Below are 13546 nucleotides of genomic sequence, written 5' to 3'. Positions count from 1 at the left end.
ACTAAAGGTCAACAAGAAAGAGACCAATACAAACGCTTACGAAATAGAGTAACAATGCTAATCAATGAAGCTAAATCCGATTATATTTCTCGTTCATCTGAATTATCTCGTTCAAATAATGACTTGTGGAGAAGACTGAAAGAGATAAATGTTAAAAAATCTGGCGCTGGTATGCTTTTCAACAACTCTTGTGATGAGATCAACAACTACTTTGCGTCTAACTTCACCGTCGATAATTATTTTCCTCGATTACCACCACCGAACGAAAATGGTTTCAGATTTGTTACTACTAATGAATACGAAATCGATAAAATGATCAATAGTATTACTTCGGATGCTGTTGGATTAGATGGTGTACCTCTTAAATTCATTAAATTGATCTTACCGTTTGTGATTACACCAATTACTCATGTCTTCAATACAATCATTTTGACTTGTAACTACCCACGAGCATGGAAAACAGCTAAAATTTTGCCAATTCGTAAAAAATCTAGAGGCTGCGATTTAAAAAACCTAAGACCTATAAGCATTTTAAGCGCGCTTTCAAAGGCTTTTGAAAAAATACTGAAAAATCAAATGCTTGAATTTTTGAATCATTTTAATCTTTTATTTTAACGGATGTTCAGTCAGGCTTTCGTGCGGGGCACAATACAACATCTGCTCTTTTAAAAGTCCATGATGATGTTCATCGTACAATTGATAGGAAAGGAATCGCTTTTTTGCTTTTAATTGATTTTTCTAAAGCGTTTGACCGAGTTTCCCATTATCAACTGCTTCGCAAACTTTCGGATCAATTCAACTTCTCTGCTCCCGCCGTGAATCTTCTGCAGTCCTATCTAACGGATCGTTCGCAACAGGTTTCAATTGATGCAAACCTTTCTGAAATAGCTCAAATTGTCTCAGGAGTCCCGCAAGGATCAGTTTTAGGCCCTTTACTGTTTACCCTTTTTATAAATGATCTACCGTCTGTATTGAAATATTGTTCTATACACATGTTCGCTGACGATGTTCAAATTTATTTTCACTCCTGCAACCTTTCTTCGTCAGAAATGGCTCACCTTATCAATGAAGATTTATCAAACATCTACGATTGGTCATGTCGCAATACTCTACCTATTAATGCTTCTAAAACTAAAATAATGCATATTTCAAGGGCTCGTCAGTCCCAGTCACTACCGGTCATTTCCTTAGGAGGTGAAACTCTTTCTTATGTAAATCATGTTTCAAACCTAGGGATGATATTTCAACATGATCTAGAATGGGATTCCCACATTAATACTCAATGTGGAAAAATCTATGGAGGTTTAAAACACCTTAAGCTCACGGCTAATATGGTTTCTATTGAAATTAAGCTTAGATTGTTTAAATCACTTATTCTTCCGCATTTTTTGTATGGTATAGAGCTATTACACAATGCTTCAGCTCGAGCCCTTGACAGATTAAGAGTTGCCCTGAACTGCTGTGTTAGATGGGTCTATAGTTTAACAAGATTTTCTAGTGTTTCACGACTACAGCACAAATTATTAGGTTGTAATTTTTATGATTTCTTTAAACTACGTTCTTGCATAACACTCTTTAAGATTATCAAAACAACTACACCACATTATCTCTTCACTAAACTGCAACCATTCCGTAGCATGCGTACATGTAATTTTGTTTTACCGCAGTATGCTACATCTCATTATGGTGGTACCTTCTTCGTTCGTGGCGTTGTATTTTGGAACCAACTACCTCTAGAAATAAGATCTATTGATCGATTGGATAGGTTCCGAACAGAGTGCAGAGAGTTTTTCAACAGAAGGAATTAGTATTAGAAATATGAAAATAGCAACGTATAAGTGAACAGAATTCAGAAACTGTTATGTTTAGTTTTAAGTGTTTTTGTAACAAAATGAATTCGGAATGCAATAATTGAAAAAGGTGTAACCTTACATTGCAAATTAACAAATATAAATAAATAAATAAATAAATAAATTTCCAAAATGTAGCAGTAAAATGATTGTGGTGATTTTCATTCAAAAGTTATCGTTATGACTTTGACTGGAATACACTAATCACCATTGTAAAACAGCATCACTTTCGCATTTAAAGCTAAGTATGCTGTTTCGCTCAAGAAAAGTAAAGAAATTCCTTGACTGAAAGGGTCAAGAAATTTCCTACAGAGAGCCCCCTTTGAAGTGACATTTCTTCTCAACTGCGTACTGCGATCAGAAATAAGTGATTTTCTTGACCATTTCTTGGGAGAAATTTTCCACGCATCGAGATAGACGATTCCTTTTCTTGTCAGTAGCAAACCAGCCTTAAGCTATGAATATGCGGGTGAAAACGAATGAGCTGTGGCGCATTTTTATTGTAAGATACTGTAGTTTCATGAACGTGGTCTTAGTTTCATGTGAGTTCCCCTCTGAAAAATGAAGATGCGCATGCATGAACAAAAACAAACCAAATCAGCAGAGTTTCGGATGTGAAATAAAGAACAGTTACATTAGTTTGTTTAAAATCAGTGATTTTTCAAACGTTTTGTTTCCATTTTTAAATAAACTATTTGCGATGTCAGAGGATATGTAAGTATAGCAATGGTTTTTTTCAAAGTTAAAAGAGATCGCACAAAATCGTAAACAAAATTACCTTTGTCGATTTCAGAGCCGAGGGAGTGGACACTGGTGAATACACAGAGACAGTGAGAGCGCTCTCATCCGGTCTTCTTCAAATGTACGAACCAACACTGAATCAAGTGAAAAGCAATTTGAAAGAGCTACTGTAAGCATATACATTTTGAACGGAATATAATCTTTATTAATTGTTTTTTTTTTATATTTGTCTTAGGGAAAAACAAGAGGAAATGCAGATAGCACTTGCAAATGAAAAACTTGCTTACAACACACAAGAAGTGCAACAGATAAGTGAAATGGTATGATATATGAAGAAAGAAGACACATCGTACTGATATATAAATTATACCGTTTTGTCTCATGAATAAGCTCCTATTGTGAACGAAATATTTTTAACTAAAATTACAATCATTTCCCAACTGAAAAGTACCATCGATAATTATCGCTTGTTAAAATTTTGGGACTTGACTGCATATTCAAAATAAAAATTTCGTGTGGTTTTCTAAATTTAAACCACAAAGAGGAATCCTCCGAATTTGAACCAAACAATTTAAGATGAATTTTAAAATATGACCTCCAGTTAAACTTGCACAACTTTGTAATTTCCACTAAATTCAAACTAATCAGTGGGACGTTATGCCATGAAGAAGAAGAATAGTCGAATGGTGCCGAAGCCGTACATTATCCTATTGAAACTTCATCGACCATCAACCAAGAATTCATTCTATGTGCATGATTGATTTTTAAACCATTTTCAATTTGAATGGTGTGCAAATTAGCGGGAGTCAAAGTAAAAGTGTTCAGATAAAAAGTGATCAAACAAATCGGTATTTTATAACATTCATTTTCAGCCCATTTTCTTCTTTTTTCTTGCTTTACGTTCCAACTGGGACATAGCCTGCTTCTTAGTGTTCTTTTTGAGCACTACCAGAGTTGTTTTTACCGAGAGCTTTCTTTGACAATTGGCCATTTTGTACGTCGTGGTATATCGTGGTACGAAGATACTTTATGTCCTGGGAAGTTGAGAAAATTTCCTTTACGAATACGCTGCCTACCTGCGTACCTATGTACCTATGATTTTTTTTCAATGTTGGCTTATTTGAATTTGAATGGTTGAGAACTTTTGATAAGTAATAAGCACCCCACTGCAAATGGTTTTAAATCAAATATTCCCTCTTTAAGGTCAACAAGGCAAAAATCTACAGAGAAAAGGCTGTTCGGATTAAGAATCAAATGCACCAAATTCACCAAAGGGCAAAAAGTTTACGTGTAAGTAAAATCGTATTTTATTTTTTGATCAAACATTTAAATTCCACCCCTCTCCTAAAGGCTAAGGCACTCGACATTCAGGAACTAAAGGTTAACCAGTGTGCATCAAAGCTGCAACAGTTACACTATGAAGAATCTCTAGTGGCTAATAGTAAAAAAGGAATCAGAAAATCTTAGCACAAAATGTTACACATTACGGTGAGCATGGATAATCAAACTCGCGTAGGAACTGTAGCTGAGGCTTTCGGTGGTTTGGAAAAAAGTGCATGCATTTATCTACCCAAAATAATAAAATTATCTTAAGGAAGGTTTTATTACACTACTTAATAGCCTTTATGCCAACGAAAACAGATATCCTTAGGACAAATGTAATATTTTAATCACGATAATTGTAGTAACAATTTACACATATATTTAAAACATGTGCTACCTATTTGTCATATCAATAAAATCTTCTATGAAACAGCAGCGACGACTTATTTTGTATAATTAAGTGAAAGCATACCTATTTGTCCACTGGTACAATTGGCTGATCGTCATCTAAGTGGTGTAGCGCATTCTCTGGTGTAGTATATGCAATACGAGTATCTGTAATATAGACATAATTAGGCTCTTATTCATCCATTGCATGTACAATGATAGTAGTCACATGCTTCAATTTCGTGCAGCTGAACATTCTCAAAAGCACAACTGTCAGTTATTGTGATGTAAAACATATCAAAGATATTCCCTCTTATGTGACAGTTGTGCATTTAAGTTTATTGAATGAATAATCAATCAAGCAGAAAATCTAATAATGCAACTTTTGGTTTGATAACATTTGTCGTGCTGTCATGCAATAATTTAGATTTCTATTAACAAGCGAACAATATTTTAAGAAATGTAGCTTACACTGTCAAGCACGACCCTCACTCATCAGTTAGTCCAGTCGCTAATCACTATAACAACACGGAACTTCCACGCAGTTTATCTATCACATATTGTATTCGTTCGTCGCTAGACCACTGACTACAAAGTTGCGACTATCTACGATGGTATTGTAGCCTTGTTTGCGGAATGCAATCTTTACTGCTACGTCTGGTAGGGAATAAGATAGCAATATGCGATGTAGCCCAACAGATTAAACATTGGCGCTTCGATGATAATGATGAGTGTGATTTGATTCAGTCTCACAGAGTTTTTCAACAGGAAAGGATCCTTGGTGTTTTAGGTATAGATAAGTTGTTTTAAAGGGACAAGTTACACGTTTGAAACATTCAAATTATGCTAATGTTAGTACTTTTCTCAAATATCACATCCCTACATTTTATCTTCAAAAAAAGTTCGTTTATTTTGTGTAATAAAAATAACTTCTTTTAGTAATACTACCGGGTACCCCCGTTTGTTTGACCACATTTAATCTGAACACTTTTTAATTTGTACCCCGCTAATTTGCACATAGTTTAGATTAAAAATAGTTCAAACATCATTTAGCTCATGGAACGGAGTAAAGTGAAATGGAACGCTGTGGAACGGAGCGCAGAATCAAAACAAACCAGTGAAAAAGGTAACCAGAAGCACGATTCTAGGGTGACTAGTTGTTCAAATTAAAAATGAACCCCGATGGTTTGCATGAGGTATCGTTCAAATTAACGAGGGTACCCAAGTAACCACTGGCCCGCTAATTCGCCTTTTTGGCCTTATAGGGCTGTTATACGGCTAATATAGAGCATGTCAGCTCTATGATAGCCCTATATAAGCACGAAGGGCGAATTAAAGTGCTATTTGGTTACTTGGGTACACTGTACTATAAGATCAACCGCAGTAACCTTCATCTCCTTCTTCTTGGCATAACGTCCTCACTGGGACAGGTACGATGATACTCTAATATGCCCAGTTAAGTCAAGGAAATTTTCGTTTCGAAAAGATCCTGGACAGAGCGGGAATCAAACCCACACACCTTCAGCATGGCTTTGCTTTGTAGCCGCGGACTCTAGCCACTCGGCTCAGGAAGGCCCCATAACAATGCACGCTTAAACTAAGGTACTCAAAATAGAGTACGATTCGCACTCAATCGAGCTGTTTTTGACCAACACATCATATATGTAAATTCAACAATACAACAATTTTTAAGCGCAATATACATTTTCATTTTGTTAAATGGGCAGCATGTTTTATTCAAGAGATCCTCATTGATTACTATAATGCTAGATTTTTTGCTGGTAAAAAATAGTCATACATTTTACACACTACTTTATAATACATTACATTTTAAATTAGTCCCGTGTAAATCAATCAGTGAAGTGGGCGAAAATTCGAGTGCGGCTAGAGTTTCTTTTTAAGTTTCCTAGTTCAATTCGAAACAAATGTTTTAAACGCCGTGGTGGTTCGAATGCTATTCAAGTAAGGGACTTTCACTCCAAGCATTATAGAAATCGAGTGAGATTTGGAAAAGATATGTCGATTTGTTGTTTTTATACGTGAAACTTGTAATTTTCGGTCGAACTTTCATTGCATGGAACAAAATAAAAACGATATCTCTTTCGGTTTTTTATGTTAGGGCGTTTCTAGGCCTATCATAAAGTTGCTTTGTGATGCATTAGTTTTTGCATAAATTCTTGGAAACCATTCTTGGCCCTTAGTGGGGGCAAAAGCTCGAGCAATATATTATCTCGCGGAAAAAATGCATATTTCCTGAAATCCATATACAGGTCGGACTTGATTATCCGGAGACTCAATTATCCAGCTACTCGGTTATGTGGGATTCGATTATCCGGAATTTTAGACTCGATTATCCGGAATATGTTTTTTTGATATACTTGTTTTTCAGTTTTTATGCATAAATATGGGATAATTTAGTATTGCAATATACTATATGAATGACTTAGCAGTTTTAGAGTGAATAGAATAAGGGGGGTTGGAAAAAGGGTTTTTTTGTGTATGCTGGTCAAAAAATTGTTTTCTTTCCAAAAGTCGTAATGTTTCTAGAAACAACTTCTGGCTACACCACTGCATCATATAAATAAAACAACAAAAAATATTCAAGCTCTTTTATCGTAGATTTTATTTATTTTTAGTGATTTGATTATCCGAAGTGAGAAAAAAATCGATATTCCGGATAATCGAGTCCGACCTGTACTAGTTTAAGCAAAATATGCCTGACTGTGCGGGAAAAGTAATCCAAACATCACTTGGATTTGCGGAAAACTGCTATTTTTTAAGACACAAAAATTAACCCTGTTTTAGGTAATTTATTGATGAAAATTTAGTGTGTATTTATCTGCAAAAATAAGTGTACGGCTCTAATAAGGTAAGCCAGTCACGATAGTATCGATATTTTGTGTTTTAGCTAGTCAACTTTTGCCCCATACTAGATTCGAACTCTTCCCCACCGGTGAGGCAAAAGTTCGTGCCAAGACAGCGAAGCAGTGCCAAAGACTGCGAAGCGATTCAATCTCTATACAAAAAGTACATGCAAACAACGATGAAAAAATTGAGCAATTTTGTTAAATACTATATTTTTATTTGCATGTTCAATTTTCAGTTTTCATCATCGCCGGATCGTTATTCAGTTTAATCGTTGTTAAAATTTCGTATGGGATTTTAATTTTCCGAAGAAGAGGTCAATTGGCGTTTTTTTACAATTATGTAGAGATGTACAGTGATCACATTATTATGGGTCAATTGCATTTAAATTGAAGGCAGAACAGAATTACTAACAATCGTGACTAGCTGACCCATAATAGTGTGATCAGTGTACTTCCAACAATTGAACTAAAGTGTCGCACAGTAGTTGTAATCGGATTTGAAAGCAAGCAAAATGTCGACAGAAGCGAAATTTAAGTCTTTATCGTTATGCTATTTTTACGCTTTTATTTGTAATTCCAGCCCAGAATATCTCCCTAAATAATTTTAGGGTTTAATTGTCGAAGATTATAGATAAATGTAACAGAAACTAAATAGCTAGATACTTAATGTAGCTACGTTGAACGGATTCTATTGTACCATATTTCAGTCGACATACAGTGGAATTACGGTCTAAAAAACAAAGTTTTATCCAATACACTATATCAGATAAATACATTTTATCATGTAAAACACAAGTTTGTGTTAGTCGACGTTTCAGAAATCACTCTTGGGTTTACCCTCAATGTCTTCACTTTTTGGACTGTCGAGTACCTCCTGTACTGTTGCCTGGGACAAAATGGAATCATCTTTGCTAATGATACAGTCAACTTCGATATCGTTATTGGTGGTACCGTTCGTTATGGGTCGGTTCAACATGGAATCGTTTGCAATTTTTTCGTCAACTTTCTTACCCCTGGATCCCAGCTTATCCATCACAAACTGGATGACAACGTGCACAACGAAAAGAATCAGAGCACCAGTTCCAAACCACCGGAACGTTTTGCTGCCGCCAATTTTGAAGAAAAGATTCCCGGCCAGCAAACTGCCTAGCGAAACTCCAACCCCTTCAAATACCGCACCGACCAAACCCTGAAATTCCAAATAGATTTAGTGGATTTCACTATGACTGACAAAAATCACATTACCTGCATGGTAGCTTCTGTACCAGGTGGTGCAACAATGCTAGCATACGAAGCCATTGTGGCGTAGAACAATCCGAATGTGATTCCATTCATGAACTCGATAGGAATAACCCACCAAGGATCGACTAATAATGAATACAGCAAAAACCGTACACCGAAACCCAGCAGAACCAAACTCATCGCATGAATGTGTCCTATTTTCTTAAGAATCCACCCGGAGAGGAAAAAGAAAGGCAGCTCCCCACCGAAACACTGAATCGACATAACGATCCCTTCGAGAGTTTTAATCCATGTCGCATGACCACATCTGTGAATAGGACAAAACTTTAGCTTGATCTAAGTTTTTTTCAGTATACTTTTTTCCCGCACCCTTCCTGCAGACTGGCCAAATCCTCCAAATGCCAAAACAAAAAGTTCCAGATAAGGGCGGTTCCAAGACCAACTAACACGCACCAGCAAAAAAATATCACTATTTTGAATGAGGCGAAAATTTGACTAACATCTCGCAGAATGTTTGTCGACAGTCTTGTTTGAGTGTGCTGAAAAGGATGATTTCTATTAGTCATAAGAACTTCCATTAGCCATCGTAACATGTGACTTACCTTCAACTTTGATGAAACAAGTATGTCCACTCCAATAATGATCACAGTCATATAAAACACAACTGTGTAGTCTTTGCTAGCTTTACCGTTCGAGAAGTGATCCACCAGAAATCCGGCCAACAGGGAAAACGTTCCCCAGCCAATCGAACCCCAGAGTCTTTGGTTACCATATAGATGAGGCCTGTCGCCTAGCATGTCGAAACATATCGCATCGCCTACACTAACTACTACGGCCATACCGGCCCAACTGAGTATCAGGAATAAAAATAGCAACCAAAACTGGTACAGTCCTTTTGCCTCGCTGTCGGGAATCTTCGATTGGGTTACAGCTTCCATAATCTCGGAATTGTTGCACTTCACCTGGCAGCTGGTCCTGAAATCGGTCGTATTAGCCGGGCAATACAAAGGCACATTGTTGCTGTCCAGTTCGGCTGATTTGAGCATAAAAAATAGGCAGTTATCGACAAGTTCGATATGATTCATCGGTACAAAACTCGTCATTCGTAAGCGATTATCGGTGGGTATGTTTTGAGGGTCGCAATACTTTTCCACTTTCCAATAGTTACAGATTGTGTCCCACATCCATGGCTCCGTTTTACAATCCATCTGGCAGCTCAGAAGAGTTGAGTTGCTTGTGGGGTCATTGACAATCCGATCTGTCAGGCAGTCATCCAGAGTTGTACCATTCGGGGGACAATATCGAAGATTGGAAACGCCTTCGTGACAGTGGAACGATACTGTCGACTCCTGAGGAATCGCTGGAATGAACATGATGAGGAAAAACGGTACAGCGGAAAGGATCTGGAAATAAACGTGGATACATTTAGAATGAATACTGCAGATCTACAGGCTGTACTTTTAAGGTGGGACCGTGTAAGGTCGCGCAATCAGCTGCTAGCATTAGGTACAACATTATCAAAAGGTTGAAATAGGCAGATATCAAATAACCACTATTGATTAGGGCGGTTCAAAATTTCAAAATGTTCGTAAATCCAATCTTCCATATCTTCCTTACCATCCTAACGATAAGAATAGTTGGTTGGTTTGACTTTATTAACGAGATTTTTAGCCCTGGGCTAGTTCATCTCGGGACCAACGGCTTTACTTCCCTTCCAAAGGAAGTCGTCACTATAACTTTTTACGTCATAAGTGACTATGTCGGGGATGGGATTCGATCCCAGGTCCTCGGCGTGAGAGGCGAGTGTTCTAACCACTACACCAGATCCGTCCCCCGATAAGAATAGTGTTCTGTGAAATGTTCAGCTTTCTAGTTGGTCATTTGAAGGTAGCCTACAGACGATGTAGTTTTATATGGAAACTACTATGGAGAAATTTTGAAAAATATTCCAAACTGGTTAGTACCATAATGTAATTACAAACTTACAATCCCATAGTGGAACTATAATAATGAAATTAGCTTAAGAGAGCAATTCAATCCAACGGATAGGAGAATCTCATCCCAAACAAAATTAGCTCAAAAGGGATTTGTTACTCCAGCAACATCCATCATTAAAGATTAAATAATTAAATTAAATTCAATATGGGGTGACAAGTTTCTACTTGCATTACAGTACTAAAATGTTTGGAACATTTTTCAAAATTTCAATACTATTTTTGTTACAAACCTACATCGTCTTTGGGCCTCCTTAAAATAACCACCTAGAAAGCTGAAAATTTCACAGCACTCTATTTTTATAGTAAGGATGGTAAGGAGAATATGGGAGATTGGATTTTCAAACATTTTAAAATTTTCAAATTGCTCTACTATTGATATTATAGTTAAAAATTTTATTGATCTTAGAAGACCTGAAAAGCAGGCTCGGGGCAAAGATTTAAGAAATTAGAGGATAAAACATAACTGCCCTAAGTTGGACAACAGGATGATTCATAATGATTAAAATACAAAAATCTTAAATTACGCCAGTTAGACAGCTCCGTAGAAAAGTGTTATTGTTCAGAAGTGTAACTTAAGATAGGTTTGCTTGTTTTTGTATAAAAATTGATTATCCTATTAGACAAGTATATAGTTAAAAACGTTACCACACCAAAACAATAAGTGCTCCCTCGCAATACATACCTGAAAAAGTAGGAACAGTAGCTTTTGGCGCTGAAACCGATCGGCAATTATACCGAACAGCGGCTTAACCAGCATGCCGACGATTGGTAGTACGGTATAGATTGTCCCCACGATGACCGTCGAGAAGCCTAGCTGGCGAACCAGTGTTGGCATGAAGGGTACGACTGGCGCAGTACCTGAAAACAAGAGGTCAACATATTTAACCACAGATAACATTGATGGATATTATGAAGAATACAGCGCTCATAGAACACTTAAGCTTAGAAGTATTATTTAGCGCACTTTTTTTAACATGAACTGCCCATAACTGCATAGTCACAGTCTTCTATGGACTGCTATTAATATAAATTGTAGGATTATAACAGGTGGCTCATACTGCCCCGTTGGATGGCATATTTTTAATTATTAAGTGCTGAACACATGAAATATACGCTTTAACAAAACATTGCTCAAAAACTTTCAAGTATAGATTAACTGTCACAAAAGGTCTACAGACGAAAAAAAAACTTTAACAATCGATATAATACTATACTTAATATACAGTCGACTCTCCACATCTCGATATCGAAGGGACCATCGAGATAGGGAGAGATCGAGACAAAGACCAAATGTTTGATGAATACTAAATTGACAATCACTCTGTTACCAGGAAAACTAAAAACAAACAGACGTCATTTCGTCTTCGCAAATTGTTTTGAATCCTTAAAATCTAGTCTAGTAACCTTTGATAATGGGCATATCGACATACAGAGAGAACATCGGGAATGAAAATCACATCGAGATAGGGAGATAACGAGATATGGAGAGTGAATGTATGCAGAATGAAGGGACCGAAAAAAGCATCGACATAAGGAGAAATATCGAGATGTAGAACATCGAGATGTGGATAATCGACTTTAATAAACTGCCAATGTGCGCGTCGACTATCATTGTTGGGAAAATGCGTTTTTACAGTACCGGCTGTATTCTTGCATCTGTTAACAATTTCAATCGTGCATTTGTTAAGAAATTAAATTCAAAAATTGGCTTAGGAAGATTGTTTGTGTCATGTTTCAATTTTGTCAACTAAAAACAAATACAGTGGGATTCCGTTTTTAGCAACAAAGTTGAAATTATCAGTTGCCAGAAACGGAACTGTGCCAAAATCGGAACCTATTTGAACGTTATTACATCATCATTATGGATCCAAATGATGTCCAAACTTCCGGAAGGTCAACTGTGAAGCAGATTTCCGTAGGATAGGGTTATGCTATAAACTTATAGACCCGTCATATTAATTGTGACAGACGTTCCACACACTTTTCGTTGTTGAAGTATCTCCATTAAGTTTTATAAGCTTTATGTATACAATTTGTATACATAGGCCATGTAAAAACAAAAATTGCATAAGTGTACTTTATTCAAGAACTGGGCAATTCCTAAGATGTTACTAAACTGAATGATTTTTCTACTTTATAGAACATAGACAATTTTCGGACAATAACTCTTACATAGTAAAGCATCTCATATAGAATGATTGGCAACAGTCAAAGCTGTTCACAAAAAATATGATATTTTTCGGAACAGAATATTGATTAAGTTTAGAAGTTGAGCTTGTTAAGCTTAATCGATCATATGAATTCAACAGAAATTTTCAAGATCTATGAAAGCCTAAGTGTCCGATAAGAAACCTCAGTTGGCCGTAAAAATCTACAGGAATCCGCTAGAACTCTGAAGAAGCACGCTACGAATCCACAAGATCTTGTGTAGGAATCAGATAGAAACTGTCATCTACCCAAGAGTTTACTGAGAATTATGAGACTATCGCTATGAATTTTAAGATTTCACTGCAATATTGCTGAAAATCCTCAAGAATCCGAGGGAAAATTTCAAAACCTATTAAGAAACCTCAAGATCCTGCCATTTTTTTTTAAACACAACTAAATATTCACAGTATTCCGCTAGATATTCACAGGACGCCGTAATCTTAAGAGTTTACAAGGAACCGCCAGATTTGGCATAAAATCCCAATTACTAATCATACATTCTCAGAAAAAACCCTAATATCCGAAAGGAATACTCAGATTTCGCTCAGTATCCTACAGAATCTACAGAAAAATCTCCGAAGCCCACTATAAGAACATAGAATTTTGAAAGGAATCTTCAGAATTCAGTTAGAAAACTCCTAGACCCAGCTCTCATCATATTTAATTCATCGCATGCTCTAATGAACTTATTGAGAATAAAGTGTAGTTTAGACTGTGTTTGCTTTTGTCGTGGTGGCGCGATAAATGGCATATAGAAGAAGCCGTTGAGTCATTCATTTCTTTGTCTATTTTCAAAGTTATGGATTATATGTTGGCACTCCTGAAATTCACTTGAATACGAGTTTACTTGAAATACGCAATTTATTTTATGAAATTCTATAAAAAGTTAGACACGACTTTTTGCTTGGCTTGCTGCTATTGTTGTGTTGTG

At 36.5% G+C, this 13546-nt stretch overlaps 2 protein-coding genes across 4 annotated transcripts in view; one reads left to right on the top strand and one right to left on the bottom strand.

Moving 5' to 3' along the window:
* The first annotated feature begins 2397 nt into the window (after positions 1-2397).
* Positions 2398-4349, top strand: LOC5574863. Its single transcript, XM_001661637.2, has 5 exons — positions 2398-2564; positions 2644-2760; positions 2827-2911; positions 3795-3881; positions 3942-4349. Exons 1-5 carry the CDS (start codon positions 2428-2430, stop codon positions 4056-4058), a joined length of 543 nt encoding a protein of 180 aa, XP_001661687.2. The 5' UTR covers positions 2398-2427; the 3' UTR covers positions 4059-4349.
* Positions 3883-13546, bottom strand: part of LOC5574864 (major facilitator superfamily domain-containing protein 6) — a 27719-nt gene continuing 18055 nt past the window's right edge. The window contains exons 2-8 of one of the 3 annotated variants that reach the window (XM_021842587.1): positions 11090-11265; positions 9013-9813; positions 8780-8949; positions 8414-8717; positions 8180-8357; positions 4773-4958; positions 4370-4469 (exon numbers count right to left, since the gene is read on the bottom strand). In XM_021842587.1, coding sequence (XP_021698279.1) covers positions 4855-4958; positions 8180-8357; positions 8414-8717; positions 8780-8949; positions 9013-9813; positions 11090-11265 — 1733 coding nt within the window. In that variant the 3' untranslated portion in view covers positions 4370-4469; positions 4773-4854. Of the gene's footprint in view, positions 4470-4772; positions 4959-7475; positions 8358-8413; positions 8718-8779; positions 8950-9012; positions 9814-11089; positions 11266-13546 lie in introns of those variants that run through there. The other 2 variants (XM_001661636.2, XM_021842586.1) reach the window with 2 other exon arrangements.

This window comes from Aedes aegypti, chromosome 2, assembly GCF_002204515.2.
Source record: "Aedes aegypti strain LVP_AGWG chromosome 2, AaegL5.0 Primary Assembly, whole genome shotgun sequence".
In the NCBI taxonomy this organism is placed as follows: Eukaryota; Metazoa; Arthropoda; class Insecta; order Diptera; family Culicidae; genus Aedes; species Aedes aegypti.
The sequence above is the reverse complement of the archived record's forward strand: the minus strand, read 5'-3'. Positions and strand labels throughout refer to the sequence as shown.